The sequence below is a fragment of the Rhinopithecus roxellana genome, chromosome 8, assembly GCF_007565055.1.
Source record: "Rhinopithecus roxellana isolate Shanxi Qingling chromosome 8, ASM756505v1, whole genome shotgun sequence".
Taxonomy (NCBI): Eukaryota; Metazoa; Chordata; class Mammalia; order Primates; family Cercopithecidae; genus Rhinopithecus; species Rhinopithecus roxellana.
Window position 1 is genome coordinate 9133894 of NC_044556.1, and position 24115 is coordinate 9158008.

Below are 24115 nucleotides of genomic sequence, written 5' to 3' on the forward strand. Positions count from 1 at the left end.
TTCCTGCCTGTTATGTTTCATGATGAGGTGCAAGTTGCTGCTGCCCCACCCTGGGGTGAAGCCAATGCGATCTTTGCCACCCCAAGCTCTCCTAACAGACAGCTCTCGAGGGGCCAAGCAGTAGCCGCTGGCTGCAAATTGCACTTCCCAGCTGGTGACCTTGAAACGATTGGTCACTCTCTGGTACCTCTCAGCTTGTCTGCAGAATAAGGGTCACTGTGCTTGCTCTGCTTAGATTCCAGGGCTGTGGTGAATCCAGCTGATGGACACAGAAGCCCTCTGCAAGCTCTTATGGGCTGCCTAGAGGCCACTGGTAAGTCAGGCAGGCCAGGACTGGACCAAGGGCAGAGCTCTGGTGCCAGATGCTAGTGACAATTCTGCAGGTGGAGGCCTGAGTCACCACCTGATGATGCTGTCTTTGGTCCTTGGCAACCTGAGTTTCCATCACAACAGAGAGTGATCTGGATGAAAACCAATGCACATTGGCTGGGCACAGTGGCTCACATCTGTCATCCCAGGACTTTGGGAGGCTGAGGTGGGTGGATCACCTGAGGTCAGGAGTTCAAGGCCAGCCTGGCCAATATGGTGAAACCCCATCTCTACTAAAAATGCAAAAATTAACCAGGCGTGGTGGCAGGCGCCTGTAATCCCAGCTACTCGGGAGGCTGAGGCAGGAGAACTGTTTGAATCTGGGAGGCAGAGGTTGCAGTGAGCCGAGATCGCACCACTGCACTCCAGGGTGACAGAGCGAAAGTCTGTTTCAAAAAAAAAGGAAAACCAAGCACATCATCTCTTAGGGGACACCCTGGTGGTTTGGGGTCAGGGACTGGGATGAAGTTGCAGAAGAAATGGAGTCACGTTCAGTGTTCAGGCTCCACCGCGCACTATGTGGGTGATCCAGACAGGTTCCACAAGCTCTCTCAGCCTCAATTTTGCCCTTCTGGAAAATGGGGGTGATAATACCGCCTGCCTCATAGTGCTTTGTTGGGGACCAAATATACTGTGATATGTAACACGTACAGCACACAGTACATGCTGTGTATTTATTAACACAATGAGTATCCTGGCCATTGAACTGGAGTCCCCCTGGAACCAGGCAGGGTAGTGTGGGGGCTGATGGCCCGGGAACATGCCCAACTTTTTTTTTTTTTTTTTTTTTTTTGAGACAGAGTCTCCCTGTGTCACCCAGGCTGGAGTGCAACAGCACAATCTCCGCTCACTGCAACCTCCACTTCCCAGGTTCAAGCGATTCTTCTGCCTCAGTCTCCTGAGTAACTGGTATTACAGGCATGTACCACCACGCCTGGCTAATTTTTGTATTTTTAGTAGAGATGGGGTTTCACCAAGTTGGCTAGGCTGGTCTTGAACTCCTGACCTCAAGTGATCCACCCGCCTCGGCCTCTCAAAGCACTGGGGTTTCAGGCATGAGCCACTGCGCCTGGCTGCCCAACTTCCTCCCCTTCCCTCCTCTTTTTTCTTTTCTTTAGTGGAGTCTTGCTCTGTTGCCTAGGCTGGAGTGCAGTGGCATGATCTCGGCTCACTGCAACCTCTACCTCCCGGGTTCAAGCAATTCTCCTGCTTCAGCCTCCTGAGTAGCTGGGATTACAGGAGCCCACCACCACGCGTGATTTTTTTTTTTTTTCAGTAGAGGCAGGGTTTCGCCATGTTGGCCAGGCTAGTCTCAAACTCCTGACCTCAGGTGATCTGCCCACCTCAGCCTCCCAAAGTGTTGGGATTACAGGTGTAAGCCACCGCGCCCCGCCAGGTCACCCAACTTTCAACCTGGCCTGACCTTGGCCAAGGTGTTTAACTTCTCCAAGCCTCAGTTTTCCCTGTAGAACGAGGATAGTAATAGCATCTATTCCGTGAGGTTGTAGTGGCAACCAAAGTAGTCAATCATCCTAAAATACTTAGACACTCACGCCTGCAATTCCAGCACTTTGGGAGGCCAAGGCGGTAAGATCACTTGAGCCCAGGAGCTCAAGACAAGCCTGGGCAATATAGGGACACCCCCATCTCTCTTTGTTTTTATTGTTTTTCTTTTTGAGACGGAGTCTCGCTCTGTCGCCCAGGCTGGAGTGCAGTGGCATGATCTTGGCTCACTGCAAGCTCCGCCTCCCGGGTTCACACCATTCTCCTGCCTCAGCCTCCCGAGTAGCTGGGACTACAGGTGCCCGCCATCACGCCCGATTAATTTTTTGTATTTGTAGTTGAGACGGGGTTTCGCCATGTTAGCCAGGATGGTCTCGATCTCCTGACCTCGTGATCTGCCTGCCTCGGCCTCCCAAAGTGCTGGGATTACAGGCGTGAGCCACGCCACCGCACCCAGCTGGGACACCCCCATCTCTAAGAAAAATAAATTTTAGGCCAGGTGTGGTGGCTCACGCCTGTAATCCCAGCACTTTGGGAGGCTGAAGCAGGCGGATCACGTGAGCTCAGGAGTTTGAGACCAGCCTGGACAACATGGTGAAACCCCATCTCTACTAAAAATACACAAATTAGCTGGGTATGGTGGCACACACCAGTAGTCCCAGCTACTCGAGAGGCTGAGGCACGAGAATCATTTGAACATGGGAGGCGGAGGTTGCAGTGAGCCAAGACTGTGCCACTGTAGTCCAGCCTGGGTGACAGGGTGAGACTCTGTCTCAAAAAGAAAAAAAGAAATTTTAAAAAATTAGCTGGGTGTGGTGGCATGCACCTTTGCTCCTGGCTACTTGGGGGAGGCTGAGGTGGGAGGATTGCTTGAGCCCGGGAAGTGGTGACCACAGTGAGCCATGATCGCACCACTGCACTCCAACCTAGGCAACAGAGCAAGACCCTATCTCAGAAAAAATAAAAAAAAATTGGAATGGTGTCTGGTATGCAGCACATGATCAGGAAGCATGAGTCGTTATTACCAGTCTGGGGAGCCCACAAGGCCTTCTGCTTCCCCAGGCATGAGATCTGCCTCACCCAGCCCGAGGGCAGGATCTGCTTACTTCAAGAACTTGCCAATGGGCGGGCAGACTTAACCCAAAATAACTTTATTATCATCTCCACTTTGATAATAAAAGCATTCTCCAAATGGAGGGCAAATGCGGCAAGTCACTGTGGGGTCTGGGCCCCCTGCACACCCTTCTGCTCCAAGGGATAAGCCCTGTGCCCACCCCAGTTGCCCACTGCCATGTCCCGCCAACCCCCCCCTCCCCCCACCCAGGGCAAGCCACAGTGCAGTACAGAAGTGAAAGCCTGAGATTGACCAGACTCGGTCACCACAGGGCCTCTTCCTGACCTTGGCTGTGGGGCGGGGGGTGCACATTGCAGCTTCTTCTTGTCTCCAGGAAAGACTGAGTAATTGGGGGTCCCCCGGGGCTGGCACAGAAGCCCGGGTAGAGGCTGGGCTCGCCTGAGGTTGACGTGTAGCATTTCACTCTTCCTGAGTTTCGGGGTTCCACCTGATCAGCTGTCACTGCTGGGGATCAGTCCTTCCCAGTTCCAGAAGCCCCCTTCTCTGGACAGCTGGGGCCCATTGAGGCTCCTCCCAACTAAAGCAATTGCAGCTGCACCTTCAGCCTCAAGGCCTGGCCCCGTGGCCCTGGCTGCCCCTCTGGCTGGACACCCCAGGGTCCTGCCACGTTGCTCACCACCTCCAGCTGGTAGGTTCCAGGCCTCGGCCGCCTGCGCCCCAGCTGCAGGGAGCTGAAGCCACGGAGGTGATGCATGTGGAAGAGACCTTGCTCATTTCCACGGGCAATGACGTAGCGGACCCGGCCCTCCAGACCCTCCAGGGCCGGCCGGAGCTCCAGGATGCGCTTGGCCCGGCCCAGGTGTGAGAGGTTCAGGCCCAAGGTCAGCAGGGCCTCGGAGTCAAGGGTAGCCAGGCTCACCTGAGAAGAAAGGCCAGGTGTGTGGTCAGAGCCCACGATAATCCGGATGCGGAGTGGGTAGGGGGTCCTGGGATTGTGGCCAAGAGGAGACTTTGGCCAGTCTCTAAAGTGAAGGAAAGAGCCATAAAAAGGAATGAAATCATGTCATCTGCAGCAATGTGGATGCAGCTGGAGGCCATTATCCTAAGCTAATTAATGGAGAAACAGAAGACCAAATACGGCGTGTTCTCAGTTATAAGTGGGAGCTAAAAATTTCTTACCCATAGACACAAAGATGGGAAGAGCAGGCACTAGGTCTACTAGAGCAGGGAGAGGGGAGGAGACAAGGGTTGAAAAATGACCTCTTGGGAGGCCGGGCGCAGTGGCTCACGCCTGTAATCCCAACATTTTGGGAGGCTGAGGCAGGTGGACCACAAGGTCAGGAGTTCAAGACCAGCCTGACCAATACGATGAAGTCCTGTCTCTGCTAAAAATACAAAAATTAGCTGGGCGTAGTGAGGGGCGCCTATAGTCCCAGCTACTTGGGAGGCTGAGGCAGGAGAATCGCTTGAACCCTGGAGGTGGAGGTTGCAATGAGCTGAGATCACACTACTGCACTCCAACCTGGGGGACAGAGCAAGACTATCTCAAAATAATAAATAAATAAATAAATAAATAAATAAATAAATAAATAAATGGAAAACTACCTATTGGGAACTATGTTCACTGCTTGGATGAGGGATCAGCAGAAGCTCAAACCTCCTCATCATCCAATATACCCATCTATTAATAACCTGTACCCTCTGAATCTAAAACGAAAAATAGGCTGGGCACAGGGGCTCATGCCTATAATCCCAGCACTTTGGGAGGCTGTGGCAGGAGCTGAGGCCAGGATTCCTTTATTTCTTTTTCTTTTTTTTGAGATGGAGTCCTGCTCTGTTGCCCAGGCTGGAGTGCAGTGACACGATCTCAGCTCACTACAACCTCTGCCTCCCAGGTTCAAGTGATTCTCCTGCCTCAGCCTCCCAAGTAGCTGGGATCACAGGTGCCTGCCATCACGCCTGGCTAATTTTTGTATTTTTAGTAGAGATGGGGTTTCGCCATGTTGGCCAGGCTGGTCTCAAACTCCTGGCCTCAAGCGATCCCCTCACCTCGGCCTCCCAAAGTGTTGGAATTACAGGCATAAGCCACCATGCCCGGCCAAGGCCAGGATTTCAAGGACAGAAGGCAACATAGTGAGACCTCATCCACCCACAAAAAGTGAAAATATTAGTGCTGGTGTGCATCTGTAGTCCCAGCTACTTGGGAGGCTGAGGCGGGAGGTCCCAGGAGTTCGAAGCAGCAGTGAGCTGTGATCACACCTCTGCACTCCAGCCTGGGTAACAGGCTGAGACCCTGTCTCAAAAATATGTACATATGTTTATTAGACACCCACTGAATTCCTGGCAATCTTTGAGGCACTGGGGGTGCAGCAATGAGCAGATAAAAATCCTTCCCCTCAGGGAGTTGACCTTCTAGTAAAGCAAAGCAGATAGTAAACAAATACATGGAAAATGTAAAAGTGACAAGATGTGCTATGAAAAAACATGAAGTTGGCTGAGGGCCAAGGTGGACAGATCGCTTGAGCCCAGGAGTTCGAGACCAGCCTGAGTAACATGGTGAAACCCTGTCTCTACTAAAAATACAAAAAATTAGCCAGGTGTGGTATTGCATGCCTGTAGTCCCAGCTACTGGGGAGGCTGACGTGGGAGGATCCCTTGAGCCCAGGAGTTCAAGCTGCAGTGAGCTATGATTGCACTGCTGCATTCTAGCCTGGGTGACACAGTGAGACCAGGCTCCCCGAAAAAAAAAGAAATTGATTTTAAAAATCAATAAATAGGCTGGGCGCAGTGGCTTACACCTGTAATCCCAGCACTTTGGGAGGCTAAGTTGGGTGGATCACGAGGTCAGGAGATCGAGACCATCCTGGCTAACATGGTGAAACCCCATCTCTACTAAAAATACACACAAAAAAATTAGCCAGGCAAAGTGGTGGGCGCCTGTAGTCCCAGGTACTCAGGAGGATGAGGCAGGAGAATGGCGTGAACCTGGGAGGCGGAGCTTGCAGTGAGAGGAGATCACACCACTGCACTCCAGCCTGGATGACAGAGCAAGACTCTGTCTCAAATAAATAAATAAATAAATAAATAAATAAATAAATAAATAAATAAATAGGGTGGGCACGGTGACTCATGCCTTTACTTCCAGCACTTTGGGAAGCTGAGGTGGGTGGATCACTTGAGCCCAGGAGTTTGAGACCAGCCTGGGCAACACAGTGAACCCTGTCTCTACAAAAAACACAAACATTAGCTGGGCAGGCGTGGTGGTGCACGTGCCTGTGGTCTCAGCTACATGGGGGATTGAGGTGGGAGGATCGCTTGAGCCCAGGAGTTCAAGGCTGCAGTGAGCTATGATTGAGCCACCACATTCCAGCCGGGGTGACAGAGTGAGACCTTGTCTCAAAAAAAAAAAAAAAAAAGAATAAAAATTAAAGTGGAGGAAAATACTGCTTCCCCTGGCATCTCAAATCTGGTTCTTCCTCTGCAAGACCAGTGGTCAGCTGGATCTGTAGACTCAGTGGCATAAGGCTGAGGCTGCTTCTGAGAGGCAGGGAGACAGCCACTGTTACACACTACAGATCCCTAGTCTCAGCTAAGGGACCTTGCTCAGACCCCTGCCAGCCTGGGCCAAGGGAATCAAAGATTTGCTCTCAGAGACCCAGCAGCCAGGGGATTATTCAGATGACTTTGGGACCTAGAGCCCTAAGGTCACTCAGAAGTGTCTTGGGATGGCTAGTGTTAGGAACAAGGGCCCTTCCGCAGAAGCCAGCCCCTAAAAGAATGCCAGAGCTGACGGTGAGAGAAACGGGATGCCAAGCAGGGCCAGAGAGGAGAGCGTAAAGGACCAGACAGAAGAGCCGCCTGATAGCTTCCGCTGTGCTTCCTGCATCTGGCTCTCTTTGAGAGCCCCCTGTGTGCCAATGACAAACCCTTCTTTATTTAAGCTCCTCTGAAGTGCCTTCCTGGTCTTGGCAGCTGGACAGGGCCCTGAATAAGACAGCGAGCCTCAATGGCAGGCTACCCCAGGGCTCGGTGATGTATCCAATCCCACAGAAAGTCATCTGTGTTTTCTTTGCCTTTGTTTTGGGGAGCACTGTGTTGGTTTGGCCTCATTTACATGCCGATGGAGTGTTTTGCTGTTGCATTCAAGTGAAAGTTATTCCTGTTCTCCAGCCCCTCAATTCCGGAGATCTCAGGCCTTCTTCCCATGGAATATTGTTAAGACTTATGTTCTTACTGACACCTGCTGGCAGTTAGTGGGTATTGCAGGTAAAGGCACAACACAGCCCTATTTTTGAGACAGGGTCTCAGTCTGTCACCCAGGCTGGAGTGCGGAGGTGTGATCACAGCTCACTGCCGCTTCGAACTCCTGGGTTCAAGTAATCTTCCCGCCTCAGCATCCCAAGTAGCTGGGACTACAGGCACATGCCACCACAGCTGGCTAATATTTTTACTTTTTGTAGGTGGAGGGGGTCCCACTATGTTACGCAGGCTGCTCTCAAAATCCTGGCCTTGGTTGGGCACAGTGGCTCACACCTGTAATCCTAGCAGTTTAGAAGGCTGAGGTGAGCTGATCACTTGATGCCAGGAGTTTGAGACCAGCCTGGCCAACATGGTGAAACCCCGTCTCTACTAAAAATATAAAAATTAGCCCTTCTCTGTCTTGATCTACTTGTGCCCTGGGACCCTGACAACCACTCCACTCACTCTTATTGAGTACCAAGGGGTGCCAATACAGTAGTAAATCCTACAGACACAGTTCTGCTCTTATGAAGTCTACAGAAAATACCAGTAACTATGGGATAATACATATATCCACAGTTTTTCCCAGCAAGGGGGAAAAAATAACTAGAGGGGAAAAGGGTCTTTCAGTAATACAAAGTAATACACTCACATTTTATCTAATATAGAAAGCCTCTCAAACCCAATAACCATATCCCATTTCTCACTTTGTTTTTCCCCGTAGCACTTATCATGTATCATATTTGTCATGTGTTATAAAATATGATATGTTTTACTTGTTGATTTCTTGTGTGTCTCCCTTTTAGAATATTAGTCTCATGAGGGCAGGTGTTTTTGTTGCTGTTGTTGTTCGCTGTTGCTCCATTACAGTGCCCAGCAGCGGTATTCAGTAAAATCTATGGAGTGAAGAAGCTTCATCCTAAATGTCTGCAGTGAGGGTGAACTTGGGGTAATGGTTTCCATGCTCAATGATAATTGTTTGGGAAACAATGTAAAGTGATGTCTTCGGAAGGCAGAGAGGCCCAGGATGGCTGGCCACGGATGCCAAGGCTGCTTGTAAAGAGAAGTCCATGTGCCATAGCCATGGAATCTCTGAACCACCACGTTCAAGTTCCGTATCTTGGGCATGTGCCCTAACTTCTCTGAGCCTCAGTTCCTCCATCTGTAAAGTTGGGATAATAGTGGCATCTAGGCCGGGTGCAGTAGTTCATGCCTGTAATCCCAGCACTTTGGGAGGCCGAGGCGGGCGGATCACCTGAGATCAGGAGTTCGAGATCAACCTTACCAATATGGAGAAACCCTGTCTCTACTAAAAATACGAAATTAGCTGGGCATGGTGGTGCACGCCTGTAATCCCAGCTACTTGGGAGGCTGAGGCTGGAGAATCGCCTGAACTCGAGAGGCAGAGATTGTGGTCAGCTGAGATCACGCCATTGCACTCCAGCCTGGACAACAAGAGCGAGACTCCGTCTCAAAAAATAAAAAATAAATAAATAAAATAGTGGCATCTGCACCTCCCAGGGTTGTCATAAACATTGAGAGGCTGTGAACACAGAGCACTTGGAGTAACACCTGCATACAGCAGGTGTTGAATACATTTTTGGCTTTCAGATCCCTTGGGTGATGGCTGCAGGACTGACCTGTAGTCAGGGACTCTTCAGTTGAGGGGCAAGCAGCTGGCAGCTGTGGCAAAACTGCCCTCTCTGCACACCTTGATGGGGTGGCCCGAGGGGGCAGGAGGAACAGAGGCATAGGCCTGCCCTACGGCTACCGAGTGGTATGTTGAAGATCCCTGAGATTCCTAGAGACAAGGCAAGTTCAGGAACTCCAGGAGCACCTCAGGCACAAGAGCGGTACAGGGCAGATGCTGAGTGGGTATAGGTTGGGGTCCTGAGGCTCCTAAGGGGAGCCTCTGCTGGGGTCCCTAGAGAAAAGACTCGCCTCCCCAAGGCTCAGACAGGGAAGGGGCTTGGGCTTAACTTGGGCTAAGGGTTTGTGAGAACAGCCCAGAGGAGTGCACAGAAGAGCTGAGATGGGCACAGCTGTGGCACAGAGGCCACTTAGGGCCCCATTGGAACTAAATCCCAAAAGGGTCCCAAGGGAGGGATTCACCAACTAGGAAGTGAGGAGGTGACAGATTCCAGGGTGCAGGCAGGGTTGGAGGGGCCCGGGTATGTCCCCGCATCCAAGTGCCTTTATAAACGGGACCCAGAGAGAGTGTCACAGCCCAGCCAGGGTCTGTATGGAAGATGCCTGACTTGTCACCAGGAGTGAGGTAGAGTGCTCAGGAGATGTGTCCCCCAGAGACCCCCCAAGAAAAATCCCAGGGCTGAGAAAGCACAAGAAGGTCCCAAGCTGGCACATGACATGGGGAACCTGCTGGGATGTGGAGCCTGGTGCTCCTTCTTGGGAGACTGACATGACTAAGTCGGGTCCACAGCCTCTTTCCTACACTCACCTGTTCCCTGGCCAACCCCGCCCAGTGCAGCACCCATGTCACCTGGTGGTCCCTGTGGGCACTGCGTCGTGGCCGGTCCCGGGGAGCGAGGCCGTTGATCTTGCATTCGTAGCAGGCTTCAGTCGAGAGCAGCTCCTCTTTGTCCGGGGTGTCGTGGGGTCCAGGGCTGAAGCCCAGGCCGAAGACACAGTGCCTGCAACAGGATGAGCAGGGTGGGGGATTTCAGAGGTAGGCTGATGGGACCTCCCCAGCCACCTCACTCCACCCCCATCCTCTTTTCTGAGTCATGCTGCAATGCCCACGCACACATGTGCCTCTGAGCATGTGCTGGTGTGACTGTGTGCACGAGTGTGTGTGCACCACGTAAGGGCGTGCACGTGAGTCCCTTGGTTCACCTGGGCATAGGTGTGAACACAGGAGTGAGAGGACAGGCACAGGCTGGGATGGACGAATGGACATTAGCATACCCGGGGCGTGTGCGTGTGCCAACCTGTGTGTTCACATGGGGAATAACTCATGCGGGCACATGTGTGCTCGTAGGAATGTGTGAATCTCCCTGAGTGTGCCGGGGGCGGGGGGTGTGTATAATGTGAGCACTCATAGACAGCTGATGCGTGCTTCCTCACCTGTGCAAACCAGGATGTAGCAATGGCACAGTGCCCCCAGGGATGTGGGCATGCATGAGCCTGAGTGCACACTTGGACATGCACGCACACACACACACGTGTGGATGCTGGGATCTGTAAATGCACGAGGGTACCCACGCATACTGGTACGGGTGTGTGCCATGTGGACAACTACATGTTAGTGGTGTGAGCCTGTGTGTGCACAGACACAGTTGCCACTGTACCTGTGTGTCCAGGACTCTGTGCACATGTGGGTAAATGCCTGCATGCACGGGCAGAAGGAGCTCTTCTGGTAAATTCTTGGCATGCACAAAGCCCCGTGTGTGTGCGTGTGTGTGTGTGCGCGCATGCGCATGCATGGATGCTTGCAGGGCATGGAGTCTGCCTGCCCCACTCCAGCCTCTCACCCTTGCCCAGCCCGGAAGAAGCCTTGAGGACAGCCGCACAGGAAGCCACCAGGAGTGTTGGCACAGCTGTAGCTACAGGGGCCACGCCGTCCGGCGCACTCATCCACATCCTGGCAGCCCCCAAGGGTCTGATCAAAGTCAAAGCCAGAGGGGCAGACGCAGCGGAAGCCACCAAGAGTGTTGTGACAGGAGGCGCTCCCGCAGGTGGGGGGCGACAGGGCACACTCGTTCTCATCTGTGGGAGGAAAGGAGGAGGAGAGGGAGGACGCAGAGGTGGGGTGGCGCAGCCTTCTCACCCCCAGAGCCCTCCATCTGGAATGGTCTCTGTTCAGAGCCCAAGTCCAATGTCAAAGCCTCCAGCAACCTGGCAGTGAGCCCTGAGACTAGATGGGCCCCACAGCCCCGCTGCCCACAGAACCCTGTGGTTCTCCTTGACTGCATCTCTCAACACTTCCCCTAAACCCCAAAGTGTGGGATGATCTAGAACAAGCTTTCTCACCCTCAGCGCTATGGACATTTGGGGCCGGATCTTTCTCTAGGGAGGAGCCGTCCTTGCACTGTGGGACGATGAGCTGTACCCCTGGCCTCCACCTGCTTGATGCCAGGAAAACCCATTTCCCTCCAATTGTCTGTTTAGAGTTGGGAGTTTCACTCTGTTGCTCAGGCTGGAGTGCAGTGGTGCAACTATAGTGCACTGTAGCCTTGACCTCCTGGGCTCAAGGGATCCTTCTGCCTCAGCCTCCTGAGTAGCTGGGACTATAGGTGTGCACCAATATGCCTGACTAATCTTTTAACTTTTTGTAGAGATGGGGGGGGGGGGTCTTTCTATGTTGCCTAGGCTGGTCTTGAACTCCTGGCCTCAAACGATCCTCCTACCTCAATATCCCACAAGAGTGAACTACCATGCTGGATCCCAGTTGTGATGACCAAAAATGTCTCCCAGACACTTCAAAATGTACTATAGGGGGTAAAATGGTCCTCTGTTGAGAACCTAGTTAGGGGTCTATTTAATTCCTGTTTCCTTTGCTGGACTGAACAACTCAAGGCAGAAATGGTTTTTCAGCTCCCTTCTGCGTCTGAGCTCAGGGTCTAGTGAAAGGCAGGTCCGTGGCAAACAATTGGGGAAAGAATGAGTGAGTCAGTACAGAGAGGAGGAGACAAGTTGAGGAAGAGTTGCCAGCAAAGGCCGATGGTCTGTGGGATCCCCAAGATCCCTAAGGGACAAGCACCTTGCCTCGGGGGGCAGGGTCATATGGTGTGGGAAGCCTGAGAAGAACTTAGCTAAAGACCCACCATGAGAGACAAAAGGAGAGGGCAGAGAAGGCAGTGCCTGTGAGGCAGTGGGAGAGCAGAGACAGCCACATCACCAAGGCCATAGGAGAGAGTGTCCAGGAGGGGCAGACTGTGGTGCCCAGAGTAGTGGAGGTAGAGGATGGAGGCCAAGGAGAGGTCTCAAGAGATAGCAAGTGGGCCGGAAAATGGTAGAGGGTGAAAGCTGCACTGTAGCGGAGGAATGAAGAGAGTAGTGAAACGGGCTGCCAGGAGGTCCTGGAGCAGCCAGAAGAAGGGGGAAGGTTGCGGGGCAGAAGGCTAGCTCTCCAAATGAAGGGCCTCTGCAACAGCTATGAGAATGATATAGCATTCACACCTCCATCACCCCTTGCAGCATCTATAGCAGACATCAGTAATCACACTCATGGCAGACATCACTAATCAATCACAGCACTCTTTCCCTGTGATCACAGAATTGCAGACTTCAGGTCTCAGAATCTGTCTCAACTGAATCCTCCAGGCCACCACGCCCTAAGGAATGAACTCAGACACTTTTCCATGCTTATTCTGCTGCACCTTGACTCCCCAACAGTGGGGAACTCACTACCTTCTGGGCTGGCCTGTTCAATCTTTATATAATTGAGCTTGTCATGACATCTTGCAGGGTAGTGTCTGTTAGTCGCCTGCTCTGAGCAGATTCTGGTGGGGGCCCAAGCTTCTTCCCAGCCCCTTCCACTCACCCACACACTGGGCCCACTGGGAGTGCTGGGTGAAACCCTGGGGGCAGCCGCAGCGGTAGCCCCCTAGCTGGTTCTGACAGCCGTGCTGGCAGCGGTGGGGTCCATCACATTCATTCACATCTGAGACATAGAAAGAGGGAGAGAGGGTTTACCAGATGGCTCTCAGGACCAACACCCCCAAACACTAGACCCCAGCCAAAGCTGGGCTGTACCTTCACAGCCATGGCCTGAGCTGTCCAGGGTGAAGCCTTGGTGGCATTCACAGCGGAAGCTGCCTGGGGTGTTGTGGCAGTGCCCGCGGGCACCACATGGGCCAGGCTGGGCTGAGCACTCATCATTGTCTGCAGAGGAGAGAGATTGGACAGGGTTGCTTGCTGGTTAAGGAACTCGTGTCAGGTGACACAATGCCAGTTCCACCACTGTGTGGTTCAGGCAAGTTCCTCTCTGTGCCTGTTTCCCACTCTGTGAAATGAGATCTGTAACAGTTCCCGACTCAAAGAATAGTCTTTGAGATCCTGCACATAAAGAATCTCATCTCCACTGCCTTGAAGCTGTGTGTCCTTGGGCAACTTACCTACCCTCTCTGTGCCTCGATGTCCTCACCTGTAACATGGAGATGATAATGTCTACCTCATTGCATTTTTTTGTGTGTGTGAGAGATAATTAAATTAACCTAATCATGTAAAAGGCTTGGGGCAGTGCCTGGTAAAAGAGTAAAAGATAAACAAAGACTCTCCCTTCTCCCATGGAAAAATGACATTGGGTTGCCTGTTGAGTTTTGTTCTCATGGAAACCTGACAATAGTGTGAGGTCAGCCGGTGCTATGGACTGAATGTTTGTGTCTCCAAAATCCTATGTTGAAGCCCCAACCCCCAGTGGGATGGTATTTGGAGATTAGGTCTTTGGGAGGTGATCACGGTTAGATAAAGTCATGAGGGTAGGGCTTTTATGATGAGAATAGTGCCCTTATAAGAAGAGATACTAGAAAGCTTGCTCTGTCTCCGCCAAGTGAGGACACAGCAAGAAGGCGGCTGTCTGCAAACCAAGAAGAGAGCCCTCACAGAACCAACCATGCTGCCACCTTGATCTTGAACTGCCCGGCCTCCAGAATTGAAAAAAATAAATCTCTGTAGTTTAAGCCACCCAGTGTATGGGTTGTCCATGTCTCTCTCTCTCTCCCTCTCTCTCTCTGTGTGTGTGTGTGTGTGTGTGTGTGTGTGTGTGTAAGCTATTGTTTTACACTGAATAGTCTGTGAACATCTTTCTATGTCTTTAAATAGTCTTACTATTCTTGGGGGCTGGTTACAGTGGCTCACGCCTGTAATCCCAGTGCTTTGGGAGGCCTAGGGAGCGGATCACCTGAAGTCAGGAGTTCGAGACCAGCCTGGCCAACATGGTGAAACCCCCATCTCTACTAAAAATACGAAAAGAAATTTAGCCAGGTGTGGTGGTACACGCCTGTAGTCCCAGCTACTAGGGAGGCTGAGGCAGGAGAATCACTTGAACCCAGGAGGTAGAGGTTGCGATGAGCTGAGATTGTGCCACTGAACTCCAGTCTGGGTGACTGACAGAGCGAGATTTCATCTCGAATATATATATACACATACATATATATTTTTTCTTACTATTCTTATTTGCATAATTTTAAATGGCCACCACATCTTCACTTGGTGTGGATTTGCTCTGCTTCATTTAACCAACTGCTAATTTTCTTTTTTTTTAGATAGGATCTCATTCTGTCTCCTGGGCTGGAGTGAAGTGGCACAATCTCAGCTCACTGCAACCTCCACCTCCCGGGCTCTGGTGATCCTCCCACCTCAGCCTCCTGGGTAGCTAGGACTACAGGTGCACAAGACCATGCCTGGCTAATTTTTGTATGTCTAGTGGGGACTACGTGGTCCACTATGTGCCCCAGGCTGGTCTCAGACTCCTGGGCTCAAGAGATCCTCCCGCCTCAGCCTCCCAAAGTGCTGGGATTACAGGTGCAAACCACTGCACCCAGCCCAGTTTTTGGATTTGAATTTGCTAAATCCTACACTTGCAGTCTATGGTATTTTGTTATGGCAGCCTGAGCTGACTAAAATGGCCAGGATGCTACGATGGTAGGAGGGCATTGGTACAATGGCCAGAGAGCATTGGTACAAAGGTAGGAGCCCATGACTGGTATATTGCATTTGAACTGGGATTTTGGGGAATGAACAACAAATTCCCGGTGGAAAACCTTGCTTTTGGCTTGAGTACAGAGATTCTTGACTCCAAGCATATATCTGTGGAGATGTAGAGTCTCTCTCGGGGCCAGGCACAGTGGCTCATGCATGTAATCCCAACACTTTGGGAGGCCAAGGTGGGCGGATCACCTCAGGCTGGGAGTTCGAGACCAGCCTGGCCAACATAGTGAAACCCCATCTCTACTAAAAATACAAAAATTAGCTGGATGTAGTGCTGCATGCCTGTAATCTCAGCTACTCGGGAGGCTGAGGCGGGAGAATCGTTTGAACCCAGGAGGCGGAGGTTGCAGTGAGCCACGATCACGCCACTGCACTCCAGCCTGGGTGACAGAGTAAGACTCTGTCTCAAAAAAATGGAAACAAACAAACAAAAATTGAATATCTCTTGGGAACAACAGACATGGGAATATGAAGCTTCTAAGTAGGAGTGGCTCCTGCAGCTGCCCGAGCTGTCACTTGAGGGGCCACAGGGAATAGGTCTACACTCTGGCCAGAAAGAAATGTTTGGCACAGCCAGGCACTGTGGCTCATGCCTGCAATCCCAGCACTTTGGAAGGCTGAGGTGGGCAGATTGCTCGAGCCCAGGAGTTTAAGATCAGCCCGGGCAACATGGCAAAACTCTGTCTCTACCAAAAATAACAAAAAGTTGCCGGGCGTGGTGGCGCACACCTGTAGTCCTAGCTACTTGGGAGGCTGAGGCAGGAGGATCGCTTGAACCTGGGAGGTGAGATTGCAGTGAGCTGAGATTGCACCATTGCAATCTCCAGCCTGGGCAACAGAGCAAGACTCCATCTCAAAAATCAAAAACAGAAATGTCCGCCACCACCCGCAATTTCTTTCCCTTATAGCTAGCAAAGCAAACCAAGTGTCAGGCTGGCCTACTGTGGTCATGTGAGTTTGCTCTTCTATTAATAGTTTAGTCATCAGCAAACGGAAACACCCTGGGACCAAATCCAAGCCACTGTCTGTTGTATCAATAAAGTTTTATTGGCACACAGACATGGTCTTTCATTTATGTATCTCTCTGGTTGCTTTGATGCTACCACAGCAGAGTCCAATCATGGCAACAGAGACCATCTCAATTATAAAGCTGAAAATATTTACTTCTCTTGAGCCCTTTACAGATAAAGTTTGTTGACTTTTGATCAAGTTGAGCCTTACACCACCACCTGCCTGGCTGAGAATTTAAACTCTTTTCTAGTGAGAGAAGCAGTCACGTGTGAGCTTGGTCCATGGATGGTAAACATGTGATGCATGGCCCTGATCCATACAGCTGCTCACACTTCCAGTGAAAACTTTACTGGTTTTTTGTTTGTTTGTTTGTTTTTGTTTTTAATAGAGATGGGATCTCGCTATGTTGCCCAGGCTGGTATCAAACTCCTGAGCTGAAGCAATCCTCCTGCCTCAGCCTCCCAAAATGCTGGGATCACAGGTGTGAGCCATCATGCCTGGCTGAAAACTTTACTGTTGCAGAAAAAGTGAAATGCATCTTGTTTCAACAGTCTTTGTTCAAATGTTCTCTCTCTCTCTCTTTTTTTTTTTTTTTGAGAAAAAGTCTTGCTCTGTCCCCTAGGTTGGACTGCAGTGGCATGAACATTGCTCACTGCAGCCTCAACCTCCTGGGTTCAAGAGATCCTCCCACCTCAGCCTCCTGAGTAGCTAAGACTACAGTCAGGTGTCACCACCTCTAGCTAATTTTGTATTTTTTGTAGAGATAGAGTCTTGCCGTGTTGCCTGGGCTGGTCTCAAACTCCTGGCCCTAAGCCATCCTCCCAAAGTGCTGGGATTACAGGTATGAGCCACAATGCCCAGCCAAATGTTCTCTTTTGGTGACACTTCACCTGATCCCTCTCTTAAAACTGAAGCCCTGGCTGGGCGCAGTGGCTCAAGCCTGTAATCCCAGCACTTTGGGAGGCCGAGACGGGTAGATCACGAGGTCAGGAGATCGAGACCATCCTGGCTAACACGGTGAAATCCCATCTCTACTAAAAAACACAAAAAACTAGCCGGGCGAGGTGATGGGCGCCTGTAGTCCCAGCTACTCGGGAGGCTGAGGCAGGAGAATGGCATAAACCTGGGAGGCGGAGCTTGCAGTGAGCTGAGATCCGGCCACTGCACTCCAGCCTGGGTGACAGAGCAAGACTCTGTCTCAGGAAAAAACAAAAAAAAAACCAACTGAAGCCCTTTCAGGAGGCTGAGGTGGGAGGATCACTTGACACCAGGAGTTTCAGGCTTCAGTGTGCTATGATCACATTTGTGAATAGCCACTGTACTCAAGCCCAGGCAACAGAGTCATTAAGAGACTCCATCTCTAAGAAACAAAAAACAAAAACAAAAACAAAATCCAGGTGTGGTGAGCCTGTAGTCCCAAGTACTAGGGAAGCTGAAGTGGGAGGATTGCTTGAGCCCAGGAACTTGAGGTTTCAGTGAGCTGTGATCATATCACATATTCCAGCTTGGGTGACAGAGCAAGACTCCATTTCTATAACAAACAAACAAACAAACAACACAACCAAAACCCAACAACAACAAATCTCTCCCTGCCTCCCAAAACAACCCTGTGGCCCTCTCCTTCCTTCCTGAACTCCTGCTTTTATTTTTTCTTTCTTTCATGACACACATCACCTTTGAGCACACTATTCTGTTAATTTTTTGTTTGTTTGTTTGTTTTTGAGACAGAGTCTTGCTGTGTCCCCGAGGCTGGAGTGCAGTGGCACAATCTTGACTCACTGCAACCTCCACCTCCCAGGTTCAAGTGATTCTCTTGCCTCAGCCTCCTGAGTAGTTGGGATTACAGGCGTCCGCCACCACGCCCAGCTAATTTTTGTATTTTTAGTAGACGCGGGGTTTTGTCATGTTGGCCAGGCTGGTCTCGAATTTCTGTCCTCAAGTGATCTGCCAACCTCAGCCTCCCAAAGTGATGGGGTTACAGGCATGAGATACCACACCCAGCCACACCATTCTGTTAATTTCTTGTTGTCTGCTTCTAGTCTGATTCTGTGCCAGAAGGAAAGTTCCATGATGAAAGAGTCCTGCCTCTTATGTTTGTTGCTGTACCCCCAGGGTCTATAACAGGGCCGGACAAACCATTTCTGTTTCTGTAACAGGCTCTGTCCCAAGACTCTTCTCTGCCAATATAGTGCAAAAGCAGCCACAGGTGATTGTAAGCAAGTGGGCTTGGCTGTGTGTCAATAAAACTTTATTAACAAAAGCAAGCAGGGGGTCGGGCTTGGCTGGCAGGCTGGAGTTTGCCACCCTTTGGTCTGGAGCACTGCCTGGTACACAGTAGGTGCTGTCTGGGCAGATTAGTTGGAGCATGAATGGCACCACCCTTGACTAGGCTCTGCCTTTGGGGAAGATTGGGTTCCCTGGGAGCCACAAGACACTAAGAAACAATGATGGTAGCAGATGCTTTTGTGACTTTAGCTGTGGAACTGATTTCCTCTTGGGACTATGTGAGACCTGGGATTTCAGGAGCACTCTGGGGAGGCTCTGGGAGGGAGACCCAGCAGGCACTTGTCAGGGGGAAGGCAAGGTGCCATAAGCCAAGGCCAGAGGGCCTCTCTCCTCCCAAAGGAGAGGAAGGAGGTTCTAGATGCCTCCAGGAAGCAAGCACTGAGGAAGTAAGGACTTTGTTCTGATCACCCCCACGTTCCCAATGTCCAGTACATGTTGGGTGCTTTTTTTTTTTTTTTTTTTTTTTTTTGAGACAGAGTTTTGTTCTTGTTGCCCAGGCTGGAGTGCAGTGGCGTGATCTTGGCTCACCACAACCTCTGCCTCCTGGGTTCAAGCGATTCTCCTGCCTCAGCCTCTCAAGTAGGTGGGATTACAGGCACCTGCCACCATTCCAGGCTATTTTTTTTTTTTTTTGTATTTTTAGTAGAGACGGGGTTTCACCATATTGGCCAGGCTGGTCTTGAACTCCTGACCTCAGGTGATCCGCCCGCCTCGGCTTTCCAAAGTTCTGGGATTATAGGTATGAGCCACTGCGCCCGGCCAACTTGATATTTTCTTGGTGAGCAAAATAACTAAGGCTGGGGTTGTGCATCACCTCCCGGTGGGGGGCAAGGGTCACTCACCAAAGCAGGCCTGGTGGCGCTGGGTGAAGCCGGGCGGACAGTGGCAGGTGAAGGCGCCCACAGTGTTGACACAGAGGAACTGACAGTTGTGCTGCCGGGAGGTGCATTCATCCAGGTCTGCAGCACAGATAGTCCAGCAGGCTCAGGGCAGGGCCCAGTCGGGGGTTAGGGGCTTCCCAGGGGCTGCCCTTGCCACCTCCAGGCAGAGGGATGACAAGAGAAAGATCCCAGAGATGGTGCTTGACTCCATGCAGATGGGAGGGGGTGAGATTGCAGGGGACAGGAGCAGGGCCCTAGAGTGCATGCAGTGGCGGGAGTGGGGAAGAGTTGAAAGGACATCACCTTTGCAGGTCCGGCTGTCCTCCCCCAGCAGGTAGCCTCGGGGACAGCTGCACAGGAAACTGCCCTTCGTGTTTTTGCAGAGGAAGGTACACGGCTTGGGGACCTGGCTGCACTCGTCCACATCTAGGGAAGGACAGCAGGGTGTGATGGGGCGGGGTTAGACAGACATTCCCTGGGGGTGTTCAGGGACTGGGGTCTCCACCCAGACCCGCACCATCCAGAATCTGTGGACTTACACAGGAATTAACACTTTTTCTGCAAAAAGCCAGATGGTAAACACATTTGGTTTTGCAGGCCACGTCGTCTCGGACACAACTACTCCATGTGGCCTTTGTACCAGCAAAGCAGCCACTGAGGGTAAGCAGACAAATGTGTATGGCTGTGTGCTAATAAAACTTTATTGACAAGAACAATTGGAGGGCCAGATTTGACCCTCGGGCTGGGGTTTGCCTCCTGCTGACTTAGATGTACACTTACTACAAAACGTAACTGAAAAATCTCAGGATGTGCAAAATAAAAGGAAGAAACAACAGCAGGAAAGTGGCCCAAATGGGGTAGGGGTGGGAGAAGGAAAGGATGCTCCCTCCCTCCCTCCCTTCCTTCCTTCCTTCCTCTCTTTCTTTCTTGAGACAGACTCTCGCTGCATCACCCAGGCTGGAATACAATGGCGCAATCTCGGCTCACTGCAACCTCCGCGTCCCATGTTCAAACAATTCTCCTGCCTCAGCCTCCCAAGCAGCTGGCATTACTGGCACATACTACCACACCTGGCTAATTTTTTTCTTTTTCTTTTTTTTTTTTAGTAGAGATGGTTTCACAATGTTAGTCAGGCTGGTCTCAAACTCCTGGCCTCAAGTGATCCTCCTGCCTCAGCCTCCCAAAATGTGCTGGGATTACAGGCATAAGCCACCTCACCTGGCCTTCCTTCCCTTCCTTCCTCTCTTTTCTTTTCTCTTCTCTTCTCTTTTCTTCTTTCTTTCTTTCTTTCTTTTTCTTTTCCTTTCTTTCTCTTCTTTTTTCTCTCTCCCCTCCCCTCCTCTCCCCTTCCCTTCCCTTCTTTTTCTCTTTCTCCCTTTCTTCCTTTCTCTTTCTTTCTCTCTTTCTTTCTTGACAGAGTCTCACTCTGTTGCCCAGGCTACAGTGCAGTGGCATGATCTCAGCTCACTACAACCTCTACTTCCCAGGTTCAAACGATTCTCCTGCGTCAGCCTCCCAAGTAGCTGGGATTATAGGCGTGCACAAGCACGTGCAACTAATTTTTGTATTTTTAGTACAGATGGGGTTTCACCATCTTGGCCAGGCTGGTCTTGAAATACTGGCTTCAAATGATGTGCCCACCTTGACCTCCCAAAGTGCTGGGATTATAAGCATGAGCTACCATGCGTGGCTGGTTTTTTTTTTTTTTTTGAGACATAGTCTCGCTCTGTCGCCCAGGCTGGAGAACACTGGCATGATCTCGGCTCACTGCAACCTCCACCGCTCCAGGTTTAAGCAATTCTCTGCCTCAGCCTCCAGAGTAGCTGGGATTATGGGATTACCGGTGCGTGCCACCACGCCCGGCCAATTTTTTTGCATTTTCACTAGAGACAGAGTTTCACCATCTTGGCCAGGCTGGTCTTGAACTCCTGACCTCGTGATCCACCCGCCTCGGCCTCCCAAAGTGCTGGGATCACAGGCATGAGCCACCGCGCCCGGCCTTCTTTTTCATTTTTTAAGAGACAGGGTCTCTGTCACCCAGGTTGGACTGCAGTGGCGCAATCATAGCTCACGGAAGCCTCAGACTCCTGAGCTCAAGCAGCCTCCCAGGTATCGGGGGCTACAGGCGCATGTCAGACTACAGGCCACCATTCCTGGCTAACTTTTTTTAGTGATGGGGTCTTGCTATGTTGCCCAGGCTAGTCTGAAACTCCTGGCCTCAAGTGATCCTCCCACCTCGACCTCCCAAAATACTGGGATTACAGTAGTGGGCCATTGCACCTGGCCCTCAGTTGTCTGTATGGTTCGGGCACCACTTCGTAAATGAAACCCTAACATTGCAAACTGCAAAGTCTCAGGGAAGTTGTGGTCAGGGGCTGTGTAGGAGGTGGCCGGGCTGGGCCAAGGGTACAGGTGCAGAGGGCTGGGCTCACCCAGGCAGGTGGTAGCAGTAGCATCTGGTGTGTACCCGGCCTGACAGTGGCAGCGGAAGGAGCCGAGGCTGTTGATGCACTCTCCATGAGCACACAGGTGAGCAAGCATACGGCATTCATCTACATCTGGGGAAAAGCAGGGTGCAAATGGGGCTGGCTGGCCACCTTGGGCCATCGATGTCTCCTTCTCTCTGGCCGGCAGCCATCTCCTCGGAGGAAAGTCCAGCCTGCCTTCCACACCCGCCACTGTACCCCAGCCCACGTGGACCCCATCCTCAGGCTGCGGATGACACCTGAGCCTGCAGGACAAGCCCATGAAGCTTCTAGGGAGGGGGAGACACACCCACCTGCCCCGGCCTCAACAGCGACACCTCCTCAGTGCACCAACATGCACAACAGAGACACACAGTGCATGCAACATGACACAACAGCCACACACCCAGACGCTCCTGCAGAAACACGGGAACACACACCCACACTCAGGGACCCCCATTCTCCCCCCAGACACACCCCCAGAAAGCCATTTCCTCCCCAGTCCTATTGATGTCACTGCTGGTCACATGGATAACCCATCTCACTCTCAGTGACACACTCAGTGAGACACGCTGATGTCCTCACACTGGCTCACACGCAGACACTCATACACCTGCCCTTGTACACTCACCCAAGCCCACAACACACAGGCCGCTGGCTCCCTCTCACTGCCTTCTACTTCACAGGTGAACACAGTGTATACTTCCCGCCCAGCTGACACACACAGACACACACCGGCTCCCATGCAGTCCGGAACGAGCTCTCACTTACAAAGAACACACAGTGGGACAGGCGTGGTAGCTCACGCCTGTAATCCCAGCATTTTGGGAGGCTGAGGTGGGTGAATCACTTGAGGCCAGGAGTTCGAGACCAGCCTGGCCAACATGGCCAACCTCTCCCACAGCCAGTAAAGATGAGGTTTTGCCATGTTGGCCAGGCTGGGGGCACAATCTTGGCTCACTGCAAGCTCTGCCTCCAGGGTTCGTGCCATTCTCTGGCCTCAGCCTCCCAAGTAGCTGGGACTACAGGTGCCCGCCACTACATCCAGCTAATTTTTTTGTATTTTTAGTAGAGACGGGGTTTCACCATGTTGACCAGGGTGGTCTTGAACTCCAGACTTCAGGTGATCCGCCCGCCTCAGCCTCCCAAAGTGCTGGGATTACAAGCGTGAGCCACTGTGCCCGGCCTATTTTGTTTTTGTTTTTGGAGACAAAGTCTTGCTCTGTCGCCCAGGCTGGAGTGCAGTAGCACTATCTTAGCTCATTGCAGCACCAAATTCCTGGGGTTAAGCTTAAGCAATCCTCCAGCTTCAGCCTCCCAAAGTGCTGGGATGACAGGTTTGCCACTGGGAGGCCGAGGTTGCAGTGAGCTGAGATTGAATCACTGTACTCCAGCCTGGGCAACAGAGCAAGACCCTGTCTCAGAACACACACACACACACACACACACACACACACACACACCGATTCACACACCTGCTCCCTCAACCCCCAGAGTTCTTCCACGCATATGGAGCACATGTACTGGTTCTCATATCTGCTAGCACACAGACACACACACACACACACACACACACGTGCGCACACACACACACACCGACTCACATACCTGCTCCCTCAACCCCCTTAGTTCTTCCACGCATATGGAGCACATGTACTGGTTCTCATATCTGCTAGCACAAAGACACACACACACACACGCACACACAGAGTGGCTCACACATTCTAGCACCTGCTGCAGTACAGACGCATGACCCTGAGCAAATTCCCCCGCCTCTTGGCTCCCTGAGGGTCCTGAGGGCATGGGCACCCACCTCGGCCCTCAGCGGTGTAGCCTGAGCCGTGGGGGCACAGCTTCCTGTAGGCGGAGGTGCCAGGCAGGGGACAGAGCTCGCAGCGGGGCCCCCAGCCCCGACCACCCCCACAGCAGCACTCCGCCCTGGTGACAGCCTCGCTGCTGCTGGACAGAGCCTGGCACATAGCCTGCAGCACCTCGGCAAAGCAGGGCCCCTGCCGGATGTCTGCGGAGAACAACAGGAAAGCCAAGGGTCACTCCAGGAGGCTGGTTTGGGGGCAAAGACTGATCTTACTTTGGGGCAAGCTGTTCTTTGGGGATGTTGGAAATAGGCGTGTCCAGGAGGGAGCTAGATACACAGGACAGATGGCTGGGGTTAGTTCCCAGGAAGTGGGAGATCTGGGGAAGGTTGGTTCCAGGGTGTGGCGCTAGTGAGGTTGGAGGAGGCGTGGAGAAGGCCTCCCACTCTTCCAGGATTTAACAGAAGGGACAGAGGGAAGAGGGACAGCGGGGGAGCACTGGACATGTGTGTCCAGATTAGCTCAGCAACTCCCTGGGTCGCCCCTCAGTGCCTCAGGTCCCTTGGGCAGCTCCCAGGCAGTGGGAGGGACAGGCAGTGGGGGGAGCAGCCAGTGGGAGGGATAGGCAGTAGGAGGAACAGGTAGTGGGAGGGACAGGCAGTGGGGGGAACAGGCAGTGGGAGGGACAGGCAGTGGGAGGGACAGGTAGTGGGAGGGACAGGTAGTGGGAGGGACAGGCAGTGGGGGGACAGGCAGCGGGAGGGTCAGGCAGCGGGGGAGACAGGCAGTGGGAGGGACAGG

General features: G+C 52.1%; 1 protein-coding gene across 1 annotated transcript in view; it reads right to left on the reverse strand.

Annotated features, from left to right (window-relative positions):
• Positions 1-3007: 3007 nt before the first annotated feature.
• Positions 3008-24115, reverse strand: part of FBN3 (fibrillin 3) — an 88806-nt gene continuing 67698 nt past the window's right edge. The window contains exons 56-64 of the mRNA XM_010385037.2: positions 23314-23520; positions 21468-21593; positions 19339-19461; positions 18997-19113; positions 12902-13030; positions 12690-12809; positions 10678-10912; positions 9687-9837; positions 3008-3866 (exon numbers count right to left, since the gene is read on the reverse strand). Of these exons, the coding sequence (XP_010383339.2) occupies positions 3525-3866; positions 9687-9837; positions 10678-10912; positions 12690-12809; positions 12902-13030; positions 18997-19113; positions 19339-19461; positions 21468-21593; positions 23314-23520 (1550 nt within the window). The 3' untranslated portion in view covers positions 3008-3524. The remainder of the gene's footprint in view (positions 3867-9686; positions 9838-10677; positions 10913-12689; positions 12810-12901; positions 13031-18996; positions 19114-19338; positions 19462-21467; positions 21594-23313; positions 23521-24115) is intronic.